Below are 21,073 nucleotides of genomic sequence, written 5' to 3' on the forward strand. Positions count from 1 at the left end.
CTTACATTTGGTTTACAACATCCATTAACCTGCTAGAATAATCTTTGATAGATTCATTATCCTTTATGTTCATCAATTCAAATTCTCTCTTCAATGTGAGAAGCCTAACATATTTGACTTTGTTATTGTCTTCAAATTCATCTTGAATCTTGTTCACACCTGTTTAAGTGTTCCCAAGTTCATGATTTTAGTAGAAAATATGATTTGCAAGTCCTGCATGACAGGCAAGTGATAGGCTTTATCTTATTTTAGTCCCTCCTCCTCATAAGCTTTGATTTGTGCAATGGTTGGATTTTCTCTCAATAATGGTGGATTAGCTCCAGAAATTACAACGTTCCATAAACCTTGAGATCGTAAAACAAATTTCATCTTGACGGCTCAAATATGATAAATTTTACCATTAAACATTGGAATTGCAGGTGAATTGGTGGAAGTAGACATTCTTGCACCAAAAATTGTTTGAACAATAAATCACTCAATTTAACACTCAACCTTATTGTGTTTATCGCTCAATAAAAATTTTCCTCAACCCGTAGGAAACAAGCTCTTGATATTGCTATTGGAAATATTTTGTGAAAAATATAGAAAAATTGGAACTTGCAGGAAAATTGAAATTAAAATTGAAGATGGAAAATTATCATAAAAATTCATAGAAGAGGATGCTATGTATTGGCTTACAATGAATTTAAAATTTCTAATAAATCTCATCTACTAACAACTCTACTTGTTGAAATTCTATAGAATAACTGAAAACAAAATATAAAAGATAAAATCATAACAATAACAAATAATTTATATAAAATTTATTCAAAATTCAAAATTTAAATAAAGAAAAATCTCATAAATAGAACAATATTAGTTCCTAAAACTCAAAAATTGTTAAATACGTTCCTAAAAGTGTAAATTTACAATCATATTAGTTTGAAACTTAAAAAATGTGTGATTAAAGTGATAATACAGATATACATTTAAGGACCAAAATGACTATAAATAATTAAATTTAAGGACTTATTTGACATTTTAAGAATTTATTTGTCAATTTCTTAGTCTGAGAGGCTTATATGACAGTATCTTCCGAATTTAGGGATAAAAATGAGTGTACCTTATCAAAAGGCACCTCATGTGGACTGCTTGTGAACTCTATCTCCTGTAGATCAGAACAATATGTATGTTTCATTCCCCTTGCCATTGACTATTGAGAAACAAAGCTCAAAAGCGAAAGAATATTGGTTGCCATTGATGAGAACAATGGGACTAAAAACTGTAGTGTAGTTATCACAAGGTGCAATATCATGACAAAGAACTTTGTTACGAAACCACAAAGAAATAGAAGGTCCATTGCTTTGATGATCGAACCTCTCTGTAATCCTTCCTCCTCGCAAATGAAACAAAGTGTTTCCAGCCTCATGTAGTTTCTGTTATTCATAAAGATTTCATAAGTTTAGCATCATTAAGTACATTATATATAAATCAAGTATATTAAAAACAAGACAAAACCTGATATAGGAACATGCTTATACTGGAGGAAGTCAAGGATACACAGTTTGTTGCAAGGAAATATTTTAAGTTTGGTGGAATCCCTCTAATTTCCCGAAGATGCTTGCAATTTCTCACATCAAGCCTCTGTAAAAGTTGACATTGTTTGATGCATTCAGGAATGACCGTGAAATTATTGTTGGATAGGTCTAGTTGATTCACATAAGCAAGCCTCGTGAAACCTATTGAAAAAAAATCATCATCCAAATTGCATTTTGAGGCCCGAAGATATTCTACCTTTGAAGATACTATTGAACCCACTTTTTCTTCACCCTCTTCTTGTTCTAGCCATTGCCACCCTTTCAATCCGGAAGCCGAAATTGTAGTCAGTTCTGGCATCATGACAATGCTACTTGGTAACCGAACAATTTCATTGTTTGTCATGCATAATCCTCGGAGTCCAATGAGATTTTGAAATGAAAGTGGCAATTCTTTTATTGGAGTGTGTAGTAAATTAAGTTCCCTCATGTTTTCCATCTTTCCCAATATTTCTGGAAAATTCCCGAGACTAGAACAAAATGAAAGTTCAAGTTTTTCAAGAGAGGTCAACTTGATAGGTGGAAAACTCCTAAGCTTGCGGCATCCAACAGCACTCAATGTTTTAAGTTTATGCAGAAAGCCAATTGAATTGTGAACTGTAATCAAATTCTGACAACGTTGAAATGAGAGTTCACTCAAATTTGGGAGACCATATAGGTCAGGTATCCGTGTTAAATGTTTGCACCAATCAAAATTCAAAACACTTAGACTGACAAACTTCTGCAAAGAAAATAAACAGGGAAAAATGAGTATTATTGGGAAAAATCTAAATTACACATTAACTAAAAATAAGACAATTAAAGAATATATAAATGGAAGACAATTCTTACCTTACAAATCAGTTTTGTAAGATTGAGTTAGACTCGTAACCCATATTCTAAGAAGTATAGATGAATAATTTTAAAGCGAATATATAAGACAATGAAAATGTAGTCTTTAAACTTACCTTTGAGAAGCGATCAAACTCAAATGACGTAAAGTAACTATCAGGTAACTTGCATATGGCAAGTTCCTTTGGATGAAAATCAGATGGTAAACAATGCGAAGGGTATTTCCACCATTCCAGTACTCTCAAACTGTTTGGAAGATATTTGGGACCTTCAGAAAAATTTCCATTTCTGATAACAAGTATTTTAAGGTTATTCATTTTCTTGAAAGCATTTCCATTCCATTCTACTATTTCTTCTTTGCCCAATATGGGAGAATCCAGGCATATGATTTCGATTTCACTAGTTCCCTAATGCAAAACGGCAAATATAAATCAACCACAATACAAGTATATATGTAAGACATCAATATATGTGTTTAGAGAATTTGCGTATTATAAAGGAAAAACAAAAGACAGCTATGATTTGAACATATGAATATGACGGTCAAACAAGATAAATCAAGATAACAACCCAAACCATTCACGAGTATCACTCACCGTGTTGTCTTTTAAAACTTGAATTATATCTTTCCATAACCATAATCTCCTGTGCTTCCCTGGCTCTTTCGGTGATTCTTTTCGGTCAATTTCTCGACCCATGTCTTGAATCAAGTCATGTAATTTAATTGTACCATATTGACTAACCTTTATGAGAGATTTTTCAATCAACACCCCAACATGATATTTCATGCAGTCACCATAAAGAGCACGAAGTATATCTTCAACCTCTGTCAATTTATATTCTTTGAAGCAACAAGCAATGTCAAGAAAAACACTCTTCTCTTCTTCCTCCAAAACATCAAAGCTTACTTTAAGTTTCTCTAGGATTTGATTATTGGGAATTCTTTTATATTGATTGATAGCAGATCTCCATTCTTTAATACTTTTTCCAAACAAGTTGGACCCTATTATTTCCAAAGCCAATGGAAGGCCAGAAGCATAAGTTACTACACAATTCAATACCTCTTCATAACTTGGATCTACTATTTCCGTTTTAAAACCTTTCCATGTAAGTAATTGAAGAGCATTGTTCTTATTCAATTCCTTTACCTCATATGTTGTTTTGACCTCATGAGATGCTAGCAGTTGTTTGTCCCTAGTGGTGATGATGACTCTGCTGCCAGGACCAAACCAATAAGGTTTGAAAGCCTCCAATTGCTGGTGATTATCAACATCATCTAGAATCAAGAGAACCTTCTTTTGCTGGAGCCTATGCTGCATCATTGAAGTTATTTTTTCCACACTTGCTGAGTTGATTTTCTTATCTCTAAGAATTTCCGAAACAAGGATGCTTTGGAGATGCTTTAACCCATGTTTGTTTGATTTTTCTCTCACGTTTTCAAGAAAACATGAACCATCAAAATCGTCAGCGATGGAATTGTAAACTGCTCGAGCAAGTGTTGATTTTCCTATCCCACCAATTCCATGGATCCCTATCATGTGGACACTATTATCAAATTCAACAGCCAAAAGCTTCTTTACTTCTAAAACTTGTGAATCTAGTCCAACGGGGTAATCCGCAATAGGTAAAGAAGCACGATTAATCTTGCTAGAGACCAACTCAACAATCCTCTCAATAAACTGGTACTCATATCCATCTCTGTTTCAAACAGGAAAGTTTTAATGAAGTTGGACTAAAAGCTTCATATCAAGGTTAACAAACATTTCTTTTCTTTTTAAATTTTAAGACTCAAATCAAATCTTTGGATAAGTGAAACATAGGGTCTGTTTGGATAAGTTTTTCCACAAGCTAAAATTAACCTATACATAAGTTAAAAATAAGACTTTGGAAAAGCTAATAGAAGAGAGTTTCTACAAATTAACTTAAGTATAAACTAATTTTAACTTACGGAGAAATTTATTTCATTTTTCCATCTATTTTGTTGTTTTTATGTATAACAACAAATATAAATTGAGTGTAGTGGGTAAAGAAAATGAAGAGGAAATTGTATTTGCAGATGGCATATTTTATTCAATTGTGCACTACCATATTTATAAAACATAAGGAAAATGTAATTGCTAACAATATAAATAAACCACAAGTAAATTATGCCAAAGAATAGGAAAAGAAGATTCATACTATCAATTAACATGAATTTTATTTTTCATAAATTCTAATCTTCTGCAGTTTTAGATTGTTAGGCTTCCAAGAGTCACATCTTCAACATATTTTACTTTCTTAGAAGTGTTTTGGGATAAGTTTACGCAAACAAGCCTTAATACAACCAAAAAAAAAAATAAGTTGAAAAGATTGGTAAGGAGGGGGTACCCATATTTGAAATGAAAGCCAGACAAGTTAGCTACTTGATGCAAAGCCATCTTCCATTTCTGCAACTTCTCCATGTTATGCTCGAACCTTTCCTCATGCTTAGCTAATGCTTCTCCATAACTACTTTTCTGGTATCGTACATCAGAAGGATCAACGTTATAAAAGACAGGTAAAACCAACAGATCTTTTCTATTAAGGCACTCAACGATGTAGGTAAGTTCATCTAAGCAAAATGAGGAAGAAGCATAGTTGTTAGAGAGCACAATGATGGCAATCTTGGACTTTTCAATTGCGCTTTGAAGTGCTGGTGTTATTTCCTCTCCTCTCTGAAGCTCCTCATCATCAATGAAAGTGTGGATTCCCCTGTCATGAAGGGCTTTGTAGAGATTGCCAGTAAAACCGTGGCGTGTGTCTGAGCCTCTGAAGTTGAGAAACACATCATAGGCTAATGCATCGAGACATGATCTTACAGCCATGAGAAGAAAGCGCAGTATGATTATGGATGGTGCACTTGTTGGTTTTTCTTTGTCTCTGAAGAAGTTATATCAAGGAAACGTGAGAACTGAGAAGAAAGGTTCTACGTTGGAAACTTGGACATGTTCAACGTTAGATGATCTTTTACAGCCATGAGAAGAAAAACTTCTACAGACATGTTCTAGATGATATAAAATTATAAACCTTTGGAATTTAAAATATCTCTTTTCTCTCTTTCCTACGTCATTGTGTGAATGCATCTTTAGGAAAAATGGAAAATATCTCGTGTTCATCATGTGGTGGTCTACCAGCAGCCATTAAGATATGTCTTCACATTTGATAATTTATTTGACTTTTGGCTAGATTGAGTTTCACTCATCAAATAATAAATTATTAATCTATTTTCACAAACAGAATTTTCATCATTATAACTGAACTAATTTACAGCTGTACATACACTGAATTCTAAGAATTCTAATAGCCTCTTATGTCGGCCAATTGGTTCTCATAATTTCTTTAACTCAATCAACTAGACAGACTCAATCTTTCTTGACTTTTTAAATCTCATTAGCATCCATTTTTTATGTATCCTCAGGAGGTCGAGTAGGAGGTCATCTTCACCCTTTGGTCAGTTAGACTGAACAATGTAATCAAGATGATCACTATCATCCATTCTAGTTCGAAAGCCTTGAATGAACAAGTGGAACTAGAAATCTGTTTGGATATTAGAAATTTTTTTTTTTTTTTTCAATAAAGAAGCTTTTAGAAACTCTTCTAAGTTTATATCCAAACAGACTCTGGATTTCTTTGAGAACTGTTTAATTAAATTTCACCCCATATGCTTTCCTTAACCATAGGTCAAGGATTTAAATAACAGACCTCACCACAGTCAACTGTAGTATAAAACTTTGCATTAACTTAAGTATCTGACAAATACTCTCACACACACTCATGACATAACATGAGTTGAAGTAGTGGCAGGTGTTGTGTACTCTCTTCTCCTTTTCCTGCCACAAGTGTTAGGCTCTGGATGATAATTTCCAGCCTCAAGAGGGAAATTCAACACTGCTTTCTGACCCCTCATTCTGAAGGCAGCACAATCATAAGCCTTAGCAGCATCAATCTCACTCTCAAATGTGCCTAGCCACACCCTACTCCCTTTCTTTCTGGGGTCACGGATCTCTGCAGCAAACTTCCCCCATGGCCTTCTCCTCACCCCTCTGTAACGTCTTGCTTCCTTTTTCTCTGACACCATTGCTTCTGCGAAAAAGGAATTCTGGGGTGGACTTGTAGCAGTAGAGTTTTGGATTTGGACCTCATGCACTTCTGTGTCTGCTTCAAGATCAAAGCATTCTAGAAACGTGCAGAAGCTGCTTTGCTCTGGGAAGTTTGCACCCAAATCAAGGTCTGATGATGAGGGGTCTTCAAGTTTTACAGGAATGAGATTGTTGAGAAAAGGGTCTGAAACATCCCCTAAGAGATATTGGCGCAACAGTTTCAAAGTTGTGGTTTCTTCTTCTGTGGCCATCTTTGAGAAGTTTTGGAAGCAGTTGATGCAGAAAAAGAATAGCAATTGAGAGATATATAGAGAGAGAGTTAAAGACATGTCTGTCACTTGTGATGTGGGATACATCAGAATTGATGATGTAGCTACGTTTGTCTAGTTGATGAATGGAGCCTTACACGGCTTTCACTCTGGAATTACATAATCTTATCCAAATTAAATGGTCTTCTGTGGTACCCCACATTGAAGCAACAAAACGTTCGTGTGTATTAAAAACCTTTGATGCAAGAAAATGTCCGGGTATATGAAGAAAAAAAAACGTTTGAAAAGTGGATCTCTTAAATGAATTTTCGTAATTTGAGAAATTAGTCCTTAGTTTTCAAACAAAAAGATACCTAGACAACTAAAAATAAGTATGAGAAAACATTTGTTGAGAAAACTCTCATTCTCTTAAAATGGATTTCCGTAATTCCCAGAGTAGTATTTGATTCTCGATCTGAAAATACCATGAACAACCAAAAAGTTAAAAAAATATTTATTAATAAGATTCTCAACTTGATCTTTGGCTGTTAGCAATATAGCTGTTTTGTACAGGGTGCAAATAAATGAAGTAAAGAAATAGGGACAAGACTTTGGCAACTTGTAATGCAAAGAGTCAACAAGTTGCTTTTGTTTAAGATCTTGCTGATTAGTATACATTGCATTGCAATTTGCAAGCTAGAAAAAAGGTTGGTGCTTTAATGATATGGTTATAGTACATTTGGACACTCATCTCCAACTTGATTTTGACAAACCACATCAAACCACCCTCTTAGTCTTAGATGTATAATTCATACACTTGCACAGTGGTTTAGCCAAAACCAACAAAGCAAAAAAGAGAAGTCACGGGTCTTCCCTCTAAAAATTGACAAATATTTTTTTTTTTTAATTTTCCTTTTTGGCGAAGATATATTAGTAATGTGCAAATGTGGCTGCAACTAGTATATCAGTAATAGACACAAGTCAATGGCGCTGTCTCACTTCGCCTAAAACACTTATTTTTTTTTATATTTTAATTCCTGATATGAATATAATCCATTCCTTTTAATTTTTTTCTAATTAAAAAAAAATATGTAAATAAGTAAATATAGAATCTTACTTTCTAAGCACAAAAGTTTATGATGCAAACACTGCTCATTTCTTTCATCAAGTTTCTCTATAAGAGTAAAGGTATACTAACGACCTTTTTCCATTTGTTTTCTTGCTTATAGAAGCGAGTGCATCACCTTTAAATTTATCACTACATTTTTGCAACTTCTCGTCAGTATTTTGGATTCACAAGGATAATTAACGAGTGATTTTTCTTCGTTATTTTTTCACATTTTAAAATGTGCAATCACTTGGATTGGTGAGCATAATTGGACTCTTCTAAAATTAGTTTCTATGATGAAAAAGTAATTATGCATCTATGACCTAAAATTAATTAATGTTATCAAGTAGTCCTACTTTAATTCATATTAATAACAAATATAACATTACCTTTTCAATTTATACATTTACTCATTGAATGAACCACACCCCCAACATTATATTAATGCAAAATATATATATATATAACAACCCCACACATATATATTATAGACATATTCACGTCATATTTCAAATTTAACAATTACGAAATATAATTTTTATTAATCAAATGTTATTTTATAACAGACAAAAGTTGAATTAAAAACACAAGTTAACCTCGTGTCAACCATTTTTCTTTTTAATTTGCTAAAATAATTCAATATCCTCTCTCTCTCTCTCTAGATATATATATATATATATATATATATATATATATATATATATATATATATAAAGGAGAGATTCTTTTATTCCAGGAGTAAGTCTACCTAGACTTATTCCGTTCAATAACTCAAGTTCTACATCAAATTTCAACGATCCAGCTATTTAATTTAAAGTTCTTAATGCATAGATCAAATATGAAAGTTTTTAAAAAATTTGAAAATCATTTGATACTCCGTTTCATTAATTCAAATCAATATATAAAATAATTTTATGATTATCTGTCAATTTGAATTAATGAAATGAAGTATCAAATGATTTTCAAATTTTCTAAAAATTTCCAGATTTAATCTATGCATTAAGAACTTTAAATTTAACGGTTAGATTGTTAAAATTTGATGTAGAACATGAGTTATTGAACAGAATAAATTTAGATAGACTTACTCCTAGAATAAAAAGATCTCATATATATATATATATATATATATATATATATATATATATATATATATATATATATATATATAAAGGTAAGAGTTTTGACTTTTCTCTCTCAATTCATTATCTATATTTTCTTTTTTGAGTACAAATTTTACTCACAATCACTAAAAATGTGTTTTTTTTTTTCAATTTTAAAATTATAAAAACCATAATAAATAATTATTTAGAATTAAAAAAGATCTTATCAATAAAAAAGTTTAAATTAATCCTTATTTAAATTTATTCATGTCATTTTATTTATTTAAAATATATTAAAGTAATAAAAAAATTCTGAACATTATATAAAAGTTTTAATTTCTTTTTTAATCCTTAATGATAATAAGAAGCTAATTAACAAATTAAAAATTCTTCTTATGTTTCAAATGTTTTATACCAAGTCTTTTTTATTTTATAAAAATAGTAATAAAATACAAAATTTACACATACTAGTTTCATTTATGCCTTTGTATAAAGGCAGTAGCCGTCACCAGAGCATATTAAGAGGCTATTTAAAGCTATAATTTCTATCCAGGTCACAAAGTACACCTACCGTATGGTTACGCCATGACTCTAATCATACCAACTTCCCTATTAAATTCTGATTTTCAGCATGTCAACTTCCCTATTCAAAAAATAGGCAACATCAGCCACCGTATGTTAATGCACCATCCAATTAAAAATGTAAACGAAAAAACAACATAATAAAATCTTGTTATGTTTGCCCTTCAAATGCAAACACATTCTAGGCTATTCTAAAAACAGTTAACCAATTTTTGTATTTCAAAATTTGTAAACATATTCTAGGTGCATAAGGTGTGCATAATTAATAAAATACAAAAAAATGAACAGGTATCAGCTCCCATATGCTAAATAAATTAAATGTTAATGCATCATCTGACTAATCAATGGATATCCATTAAACCTAGATAGAAATCATATTCATATTATTATTATTTATTATATCTTCAGTATCTCTTTGTCAACTCTTTCTTGATCAGAGCCAATAAAACTTGGTTGATTCGTCGATGCAAGAAGTCTAGCCCACATCCTATCCGTCAGCTTCACTGTGTTTTGTCTCTCCGTCACACGCTGCAACATGTTCCATGGTCAGCTCCTATATTATATAATGCCTTGAAAATCACATTATATATGAGAAACGAGGTACAACACAATCTCCACTCTCCAATGACCTAAATTATCAATAATTATATCACCCAAACCCAACATTTGGAAGAGTTGGTCTTTGAGTATAACATCACTTTTTATGTCTATCTCTTACCAATGATGGAGGGAGATAGACACAAAATAATTATGACAAGTTGTTTGTATAATTTTATTGTACATGTATCATTACTTATTTCATATATATTATTCTATTCTACAACCCTTGCTATTTTAGTCTAGGAAGGTTTTCTACTGAATTCTAGTCTGTAAAAAACTAATAAATAACCTGCAAAAGATATATCCAGAAATAATAAGATTGTTAAGAGTAACATAATTTTAGTAAAAACAAGCAATTTACTTGAATTGAATGTGAAGATGTGCTAATAAAATGAACGACTCACAGCAATTGGAATATAAGCTTGTTTACTGTTCACAGGCCCAACTGTGAAGCCAGTATATCCAGCCATAGCTCCATGAACAGCACCATGAGCAAGAAGAGTGCAGTAAATGTTGTCCGAGGCATTACTTGGAATAGCTCGAATCATGTATGTTGGATCTATGAAAGTAACACAAACAAGTTTTATAATGAAAAAAAAAGTAGTGAAGAAATACTCCTTTTGTATTTGATTTCAAAATTTTGCACATATATACTATCATGTTATGACCCACATGATTAAAATATTATATTCTCATATGAATAAATCCTTTTCCTCCCTAACCAATCGTACTCCTCGTATTATAATAATCATAATTCAATAATAATGTTTTAGTGGCTACATGAAAAATGTAATAGCTATAATCAGAAACATTTTTGTGGTAAACTCGTGAGAATACCTATATATTTCATATTCACTGGCATCTTTCGAGACATTGTGAAATGATCCTGCAATAAAAATAAAAAATAAAAAAAAGACCAAGAAACTAAGTGGATACCTTTAAGATGATAAAGATCAAGCATGTCATAATTGATATTTTAACTCGCCAATATATGGATTCTGTTAGCATATATAATTATGGGATCAGTTAGCATATCTTGTATGATCCTGATTTATGCCTTTTATATTCTGATTGAAGATATACAAATGCTATATTAAATATCAATTATGGGAGCAGGAAAAAAGGTGACAATAACTGTATTGTTAGTGTTTTTTTTTTTCCAGTCACAAACTATTTTTTTCATTTATTAAATATGAGAATGTTTTTCTCAGGCTTTTAAACTTGTTTATTACCTGATTTGTTTCTTGATTTTATAATTTAATATAAGAAAAATAATTTATCCCAAGTTTGTGTATATTTGAATCAATTGTATAACAGTAAAAATATATAAAATAAAAAAACGTGTATGAATTCATGAAATAAAGAGGTGTTTGTGTCTTTTTGTCAACTTCGAGCAGATTTTATCTCACTTGGTGCAGTGAAAGACAGCATACTTATTTGTACATGACCAAAATTAGAGTATGCGTATTTTCCCCTTTTCAAAATGAACACCTCCCAAAAACAAAGTGCTAAAAATAATTTTAAATTTCAAGTAACATGAAGCACCAGTGGTCTAGTGGTAGAATAGTACCCTGCCACGGTACAGACCCGGGTTCAATTCCCGGCTGGTGCAATTTATACTTTTTAATAGCTTTTAATTCCATAGTCCCTAACTCCCTATTAAGTTATTAGAAGAGACTTATATACAAAGACACAAAAACAATTGTAATAAAACTTCTTATTATTTGTATATGATCGTTTGAATTTTCTTGTTAACCGATCCCATAATCATATGCTATATTAAAGCATAAATCAGGATCTAAAAGGATATGCAGGACTTTCTTCGGAGTAGATTTTTTGCTAGGGTCATGAATCTTAAAAGTTCTGAAATCAGCTTTTCAAACGATCACCAATTTTATGTAGTCTTTTAAGTCCAGTGAATTTAAAGTGTCTATAAATACAAGTTAAAATACAGCTATTCAAATATAATACAAATCTATAACAGTGAAGAAAACACAAGAGAAGGAAAAATAATGCAGCATACCTTGATCTTATCAGATAACCATGGACCAACATCAAGAAGTAGCTTGTTCCCTGATGCATCCTTTTTATCTGCTGCATGCACTTCTGCAGCAACATATTCCTGACCAGTTCCTTCTGCTACCACAATAACTAAATGTCCATTTTCTTTTAGCCTCTGTTCAATAAACTCAAAAAGCCCACCTCTCCCTTCCAAATAAAAGGGAGACTCTGGAATCAAGCAGCAATCCTATTACAACTCTAGTTATTAGTAGGCATTTCTATTCCTCTCTTAATGTTCAGATAAAAAAAAAAAAGTATCAATCAATGCAAATAAGAGTTTCATGATGAACTCCTTTCAATCATTTAAAATATCTTTAACATCATAAAAGAGGTTTGAACAGTCATTTACCACAGAAAATGAAATTAAAAAATATATATTTTCTGAAATTAGAAACACGTCATAGGGAGTCAACTGAGATATTTGATGAAATATTTGTCTAAAATGGGAGTTAGGTAGCTGCTGAAAGAGGGGGGGGGTGTGGTCCTAGAGTTAGGGCTTCAAGGAAATTGGGCCATGTGGCCCAAATGCTTTTCTTTTCTCTTTTTGGTTTTGTTTTGTTGGACCTCAATTTGAGTCCAGTTTAATTTCTTTTTCTCTTTCTATTTAGAATATAATATAATTAAATTAATAATAGTATTTAAAAATAACTATTTAAAGCATAACATATAATATAATAAATTAAATATTAATAAAAAAATTCAGATTAAAGTTCATTCGTAATTCACTATCCTGCTACAGCAGTTTTGGGGTCGGGCACTCCGCGCCAGTATCTAAGAATGATAACTATGATTGCTACTTTATTTGGGAAAAGATTCTAACAAGAATTAGTATCCACTTTATTGGGAAATCCCACATTGCCTACCTTAATACTTATGCATCCTTTAGAGCCTGTAGCCCATAATTCGTGATTTGCCTATTCTCAATATTCTGGTAGGTATCACTTGTTTTGGTAGACATATCTCTGGAGGGGGGTGTTGGCATTGGGATTGGGATTGGGAAATCCCATATCACCTACCTCAATTCATGGGATGCGACTTATATATCTGTTGGGCAATATCACTTGATGCCAATTGATTTTAAGATGGAATTTAACACGTTGGACATGTTAGAATTTTAGATCAAATAGTTGATATCCTCACGGAGGCACTTAATGGGAATGGCGACTACCTTTGGAATAAGTTGGGCATGATTTACATCTGTGATCCAAATAAAGAGAGAGTTGAAAGTAAAAAATGTATTATCCAGGTGATTAATATGCAGGATAGTATCTGTCTTCTGAACTATCTCCCAAAACATTGTACAGCTAGCCTAATTTACTATAAATACAAAGACCTCACCCACATAGGGCAAACTTTTCCCAAATATCTCATTATTTTACAAGTCCTAAAGCTTATGATCCATTATATTAATTTGTGGGATGGCAAATGTAACAATAATGAAATACAAATTTTACACTACTAAAAGAATCAGTTCACCAAGAGTGATAATTACTGATAACTGAGATTGGGCAAATGCCTTACCACATCTCGACTTGCCAATGTTGCATACATTGCAATGAAACCTGCAGATGGAAGCTTGTAAAGTATATCTCTGAAAAGAGAAATAGGATGCTTAAAAATCTAATACTAATATTTCATTCATCCTACAAAAGCTACCATTTTTTTGCCATTTCATTGAATAAAATTTAGAAAATTAGAATTGCAATACAAAAACAGAAGAAAAAACAGAATAGAGCATTTGCATAATATTGTTTACCACTGTATCTGCCCATCAGCTTGACAATTCCAACTCCATTTTCGACACTCTCAACCTCCACATGTGCAGCGTTAATGGCTCTCTGGGCTTCTTCCACAGCAGTATCAAATCCAAAAGATTTGTCTATCACCTGGAGCCAAACAAGCAAAATAACATAAAAAATGCTTCCTTTGTCCAAGTATATATTTATTTAATAAATATTATAAATGTTATATGGACAACAAACAAATGTAATATCTCCAAGCCAAGACAGTAGACACATGATTGCACACACACCTACAGAAACGTAAACATTGATCTCTGTCTTAACCAAATTCTTAGACAAAGCAGAATGCTATTAAAAGTAGACCAGTGTTCCGATATAAATGACTAGCTAAAATTACTGAATTACATATGATACACCAAGACAAACCTCACGTAAAAGAATTAGTGTATAATATATCACAAATAAAACCAACAAAAACTGTTCCCGTAATACAAATGAACAAGAAATATTCAGAAGTTTTGATCTTTACAGGGTAGTAGAACGAAGCATGAAAAAGAAAACCAAATTATCAAAAGAAAATCTACATCTTTTATGATTTGTTATCATCTTGCATTTTATCTTTCCTTTCTTTCTTCACAAATTTCTTGTTAGGAAAAAAAAAACTAATAGTCAAAATCATTTTGCAATATAATTCGCAAACTAAATTTAACTGAAAGAAATTAGTTTTTCAAACATAGCAGATTTCTGAAATACAAACAGCATAAATATGAATTGTAACAAGATTCTACCATATTTGATTCCTCGATATATTTTTAAGGTACCATATGATAACCACTCTCACTAAGATCTTTACTTGACAAGCATTGAAAGAGAGAATGACAATTAATATCCAACTCCCCAACAACCAAACAAGAGAATAATAGAAAATGACTCCAAAAACAGTGTATTGAGCCATCCTAGTGAAGCCAACAGAGTGTGAAATTGGTTGATACAAGTCATACAATAGTGTAGAAACCCACTACTCCTTTTCATGTAAATCTCTTCAAGCTCCCTGTTTTGATTCAGAAGAGAAGCAGGGAATTCAGTAAACATGCCACCTTTAAATAAGGAGATTTCAAAATTCTAATCTGCTCAATCTTTACTCTGATCAATTCTAGTTTAGCCCTGAAATCTACCAACTAAATACCTACCAAAAAAATGACAAGGGAATCAAGTGATAGCTTCCTTCATCACTAGTAAAATCTATTACAAGCAAACCTTTATCATCGACAACCAGTCAACCAACCACAATGGACTCAACCCAATGCCATTGATTACTCCAGGTAGTCTTTTTCCTTCCTTAAGGGTTTCACTTCTTGCCACAGAATCTCTATTCTCCAGTGACAAATTCTTCAGTATAAAATACATCAAAAATGTCTTTCAATGTTAAATTTTAAATCAAATTGGTTCCAATGCCATTTTTGGCATCATATTCATACTCCAAAGGACATATGACATTGGAGAACTAGTTTGCACAGTTGCTTCATTATATACAAGTTGGATCCCCATATGAACTTGGTCTATTTTTGTTATGAATTAATCACGTAACTGAGGTCAAAGTTGGATTTTATAAGCCCCATTAATTTTAAAATGACGAAATCCTAGGAATTTCAATTTTGCTTTGCAGTTTGCAATTTTTGGAATGCCCTAGTTTTAGGAAAACTTCATCAGATTTCCAGTAGAATTTTCCTTTGATTTTGGTACATGATTGGAAGGCTTGCAGCTTGCTAGGTTGGATAGCCATCCTGTGCATTATTCTAATGTCTTTGCCCTGGTTTTTGGGTTGTAACATGTTTTCATTATTCCATAAAACAAACCCAGACCAAATCTGGCTAATGATTAAAAATCTCCCTGTAAGAAAAAAAGTTCAGAATATATTATGGCTAAGAACTTACAGCAATATCATTATCAATTGTCTTTGGAATCCCAGCCACAGCGACTTGAAGACCACGCTTTTTAACTTCCTTCATAAAAAGATGATTATACATCATTATTCCATAAATAAACTACAGGATTGACTATTTGAAGACAATAATTAATTGTGTTCAAGTAACCAATTACCTCATAAATGAGTGCAGCTCCTCTTTGAGTACCATCACCTCCAATAATGTATACCTAATATACCCAGACCAAATCTCGTTTAGTCCAGATATCATGTACATAATTTATAGAAAAATGAATACAATTTAACTAGTATCCACCTGATTTATTCCCCGGTCCTCAATGTTATCTACTATCTTGTGTGTATCATGTCCTCCACGAGATGTGCAAAGAAAGGTGCCACCACGTTTATGGATATCATTAACCACTTTAGGATTCAATATCTTGGTATTTTTTGAATAAAACCCTTTATATCCTCCCTAAATCAGTTTCAAAATTAATGTGATGACAAATAAGAACTTGTCAAAAGATCATAAAATAAAGGCAAATGCTAACCAACGACCAAGGGCACTGGTTAATGAAACAAAATAGAGTATTTACTATCTATTACATTGAAAATACATATTCAGTTAATAATTTCCTTTGAAGTAATTAAAATCATTTAATAAGGTGTATTTAAAGATTTAGGGCATTGGCTAGCAAGACCCCAAAATAAACTGCAAAACTATGCTCGGAGTGGTAATAACATTTAAAAACTCAAAAAAGACAGTTGAAATTACAAGTAACGATATGAAAATAAAAAGTTGATAAACTATAATTCTATAAATGATATTCCATCTCATTCACAAATTTTTTTTTAAAAAAAATCTAATAAAACAAGAATTAACAAACAAACAAGAAAAAAATGTGGTTCAGAAATTGTCACAAGGGAGATATAAGGAAAGAATGCTAAAAGACATCAGTTCAGACAATTTCATGTATATCTGTATCAGAAAAAGAACTATGTTTAAAAATCCATAAGTGAAAATCAACAGCAAAGTTAAAAAAAAAAAAAAAAAAAAAAAAAAAAAAGATACGGTCACACAGTGCATGTAGAGAAGGAAATTTATTTCTTATAAGTCTGGAATTAACTTCCATTCTTCCGGTAAAGTGCACCACATAAAATATCTTATTATCACTTCTGCTTCCAAATTAGGGGACAAACCAGTAATCTCCTAAAAGCTCAAAAAAATTACTCCAAAGTTGCCAAGCTACCTATCTTTTCAGATAATTACATCTAATGTATGGTTATATGTTCTAACTTATAAGGTGACCATCAGGCAGGTACTTTCCTTACATAATTAGTTTGGTATGACTTGATGAAGTTTCATTGTAGTACCTTCACTTTCGAAAAGTTCCTTCTGAATCAAATTCAAGGCTTTTGATAAACAAGGAGAAAAAACTCTGATGCTGAATTTATGCAGTTCTTTGAATTGGTGTATTTAGTTGAAGAAGAATACGAGTGTCTTTAAAGTGTTATCAACTTCCACTCTGTTTATACTTTGTTCCAACTATACCCTTTGCTTCTTAATGTGCCCATATAAAAATTTCCTTTCAGTAAGAACTATTTTTATCAACGAAAATAACCTAAAATTTTCGACCTTAAGAATTGAGATATTTAAGTCTTTCTAGCAAAAATCATAAAATGCTGGTAAAAAAAGTTCTGTGGCTCCCCTCCATTAGCAAATTTGTTATGATTTTTGATGTTTTATGCAATCCTTCCCTCTTTTTCTCAGTCGTTTTCTCTTTGTTCTTCTGTTTAGGAGGATTCCTTACCCGGCTTTCTCTTTGTAATTTTTTTTCTCTTCATCTTAATAAATTTCTTCAGCTACAAAAGAAGAGATTAAAATCCAGAAATGATGCATTAACCATTCGACAAACAACAGAATAATCAGATTATTATTAAAATTTATAAAAATAACACTATTAATTTAAACTAATAGTCATTAAGTCTTCAATTAACAAAACTCACCTCAATCCCAAGTATGTCTTGAACACCATACATGTTGTTCAAGCCGCATACAATTTCCCTAATCACTGTATTAATTCCTGGGCATAATCCACCACAAGTCACCACGCAAGCACGTACTTCTTCTGGCTTGAAAAAAACCTAATAATATAAGGTGTTATCAGTTTCTAAAGATTACAAAGGATCAGACATTTCCATGTTTTATACCTTTTCTCTAGGTCCTGCCCGCCGAAAATGAACTCCTCTAGGATTTTCCTTTTGAATAACAACCTGGACATGAAACATAATAAGAAATATAGAGAAATGCTGAGAGACATCAATCATTCATAAAAAAGATAATTCACAAACAAGTGTAGAGAGAATTGTGTCACTTACATTTTGTGCAACCACATCATCTGGGCTCACAAAATTTCTCCTTAAATTAAAAGAAACAAAAAGTTTTGAGAACTAGAAAATATAGTCTTTTAAGTTACAGTGCGAAATCACAAACATTTTTTTAAACAAATTGTAAGAGTGGACTTACTTGACAATTGAATAAGCTTGGCTCTTTTGTAATGGGTTTGGATATGACTGCAAGAAAGGAAATATCAGAAATCACCAATATGGTTAGAAAAGAAAGAAGAAGAAAAAAAGGCAAATCTTTTTTGAAAAGGAAATTATTCAGCATAGAGAAAACATATTTGGAAGGAAAAAACCCCTTTAAACAACTAATACACCAGAAGAACAAAGAAAATCAAACACACAGCATTGAAGAGCCCCAATCCCTTTACTGATCGTATGTTGCCAAAAACTCTAGTTTAACATGTTCATTCTCAATTTAGTATCTCAGTTCAATTTTTTGCACAGTAGTCCCTCATTAACCAATTATTGAAATCCACACCAAGTTAGTCCTATTGCAATCAAAATTTACCTTAAGTTCACCTCGTAAGGGACAAAATTGATGCAAATCTTAACCAGAGACAGTGAGGAACTGAATAGTTAAAAATGATCTGATGGACTAAATTGAGAATGAAAATATTAATGAGAGGCTAAAATAAGGTTTTGTTCAAAATCCACAAGAAAATGCCCCAAGAAGGATGCTGACTTCATTGAGAAGCCAAAATAGACAACCATTTCAATAATAAATGTTCCTGGAAAAATCATGATGTAAAAGTACAGCATTACTATCCACGGTACAAATCATAATACTCTAATAGCACACATCCAAAAGACCTTAAATCCTTCCTGGAACAACAAACTGTCTAACATAAACTCCAATGTGACTGGACAAACCTATTGCTTCTCAAATATACTGAAAATCTGACATCAAAGCTTCCATGAATTCCAACAAAGTAAATTCATACTTATTAAACTTTTTGACCGATCACTTGTATCAAGTATCAACCTTATAACCGAAGTCCTTGGGTTTGATGGACGAGCTTTCGTTTTCAAAAGAGTTAGAAAAGAGAAAAACTGAAATAGCAGAATTTGGAATTAAAATAAATATTTGAAAAGGTTATGTACAAGTATAAGACCCAGAGAACCAGAGACAACCTCCTATGAAGCAAAGTACAACAATCCAAAAATTAGTGATTGAGTATGGGAACAATAATTGCCCAACTCCAAAAGATCATAGTGTGTTTTTCTGATCCACCTCTGTGTTTCAGAAGTCAATTTTAATTAGTTTATAATTTTTTTATCCATAAGAATTGAACTCACGCACACTGCTCAACCAATATAGAATTAGTTTATAAACTTGTTTGACCAAAATATAATTGGTGGTAAATGTGTTTGTTTTTTCAGTTTATAGTGTTTCTTTAGTTGTTTACTTGAAGTAACATTTTAGCTTATAATTTATCATTATTTTTCTCTTTTTAACACTTAATATTTTAATAAAATACTTCATGTACCAATTATTTTAATATTATATATTTTTTATTTCAATAGTTTTTTTAATACATATTATTTATTTTAAATATTCACTATTAGCACTATTTATTTTCATTCTTTTAACAAAATATGAATAAAAAAATATATGCACTAACAATGTAAAAGCTTTTATACATTTAAATCCAATCATAAACTGCTTTAAGATTGTTGACTTATGTAATAGCTGATTTAGAAGTCATATTTATGGAGATTTCTAATTGGTTTACAGTTTATAAAAACTAAAATATCAAAAAACTATAATTACATAATAATATATTTATATCTTACCAACATAATAAAAAAATAGAATATATGAGGAGGAGGATTTAAATGAAACTAATGAAACTTTTACCAACTAACTTTTACCATTATTAGACAACATAATAACTGAATTTCCTTCCTATTTTTCACTGTTAGAAGTGATTCTTGACGAAGTTTATTCAAACATCTTAATTTCAACTTAAACATAAACTAGTTTTAGGTTATGGAAAATTTTATTTCAGTTCTCCTTCCTTCCTAGAAGTGATTCCTGAGAAGTTTATTCAAACATAGCTATGTCCTTTCACTCATTTTACATTTACGTCATTCTACGTGCTAGTCCACAGAATCACAATGAAGAACGTGATCGAAAGCAGATTTGAAAAGAAGAAATGTAAAATAGGAAGAGTTGTTGGTGGTACCGGCAAATCGGGAAGGAAGTTGGTGAGATGCGGAACGTCTTCGAGGACAAAATCGTCATTCTGAGTCTGATTCGAAAGCTGAAGAGCTGTGACGGCGAGTTTGTTTTGGCGGGAAATCGACGGCGGCTTGCGGAGGAAGACTCCGAAATTTGGGGAGAAACGCAGCAGTCGCGGGCGGAGGAAAAGTTGGCGGGAGAGAGAAAACGGAGGACGCGTTGTAGAGAGAGAAATCGACACATCCATTATTGGAATCTTTGCCAAAGAGATTCAATAAGCTTCGCTCTTTAGCATTTGGATCTTGCTACCGGTTAGTTAATATGTAGTTGCACTAATTTATTTATTTTTCCCATCATAGATAAGACCAATAATGCATATAACTGAGACATAATTTTTAATCGGAGTTATAACTCACTTCTATTTAATTTTTAAATATAATAAATATTTCTTTATATATTTTTTAATTTATGTATTAAGTGCATAAAATGAAAAGAAAAAATTTGTTATGTATATCATTATTCATACATGTCCATTATGTGTTACAGATTATCTAATTCTTAATGATATATGATATCATTTTTTTTTATCTAATCACA

General features: G+C 31.7%; 3 protein-coding genes and 1 non-coding gene across 6 annotated transcripts; 1 reads left to right on the top strand and 3 right to left on the bottom strand.

The window, feature by feature from the left end:
- Window positions 1-904: 904 nt before the first annotated feature.
- On the bottom strand, window positions 905-5,495 carry LOC109804956 (TMV resistance protein N). Of its 3 annotated transcripts, XM_020366882.3 has the most exons (6): window positions 4,773-5,495; window positions 3,002-4,103; window positions 2,522-2,812; window positions 1,774-2,295; window positions 1,498-1,623; window positions 905-1,415 (listed from the first exon to the last, which is right to left on the bottom strand). In XM_020366882.3, the coding sequence occupies exons 1-6, from the start codon at window positions 5,246-5,248 to the stop codon at window positions 1,155-1,157; spliced, it is 2,778 nt and encodes a 925-aa protein (XP_020222471.2). In that variant the 5' UTR covers window positions 5,249-5,495; the 3' UTR covers window positions 905-1,154. The 3 variants fall into 3 exon arrangements, with proteins under 3 accessions (XP_020222471.2, XP_082916053.1, XP_020222472.2); XM_083059927.1 differs by having other exon boundaries at window positions 1,498-2,295; window positions 3,002-3,936; window positions 4,773-4,910; XM_020366883.3 differs by lacking the exon at window positions 2,522-2,812 and having other exon boundaries at window positions 1,498-2,295.
- Window positions 5,496-5,976: 481 nt separating this feature from the next.
- On the bottom strand, window positions 5,977-6,900 carry LOC109804960 (ethylene-responsive transcription factor ERF107). Its single transcript, XM_020366889.3, has one exon. It carries the CDS (start codon window positions 6,877-6,879, stop codon window positions 6,196-6,198), a length of 684 nt encoding a protein of 227 aa, XP_020222478.2. The 5' UTR covers window positions 6,880-6,900; the 3' UTR covers window positions 5,977-6,195.
- A 2,848-nt stretch (window positions 6,901-9,748) lies between these two features.
- On the bottom strand, window positions 9,749-20,838 carry LOC109805226 (ATP-dependent 6-phosphofructokinase 4, chloroplastic). The gene is made up of 14 exons (XM_020367241.3): window positions 20,481-20,838; window positions 18,416-18,462; window positions 18,268-18,307; window positions 18,100-18,162; window positions 17,896-18,033; window positions 16,205-16,363; window positions 16,065-16,118; window positions 15,899-15,967; window positions 13,979-14,108; window positions 13,744-13,784; window positions 12,185-12,409; window positions 10,999-11,047; window positions 10,566-10,720; window positions 9,749-10,089 (listed from the first exon to the last, which is right to left on the bottom strand). The coding sequence occupies exons 1-14, from the start codon at window positions 20,721-20,723 to the stop codon at window positions 9,958-9,960; spliced, it is 1,545 nt and encodes a 514-aa protein (XP_020222830.1). The 5' UTR covers window positions 20,724-20,838; the 3' UTR covers window positions 9,749-9,957.
- On the top strand, window positions 11,703-11,773 carry TRNAG-GCC (transfer RNA glycine (anticodon GCC)). The gene has a single exon. It is a non-coding gene; the product is annotated as a tRNA-Gly (tRNA).
- Window positions 20,839-21,073: the final 235 nt, after the last annotated feature.

Source organism: Cajanus cajan, chromosome 7, assembly GCF_000230855.2.
Source record: "Cajanus cajan strain Asha chromosome 7, NIPB_CcT2T_4, whole genome shotgun sequence".
Lineage (NCBI taxonomy): Eukaryota > Viridiplantae > Streptophyta > Magnoliopsida > Fabales > Fabaceae > Cajanus > Cajanus cajan.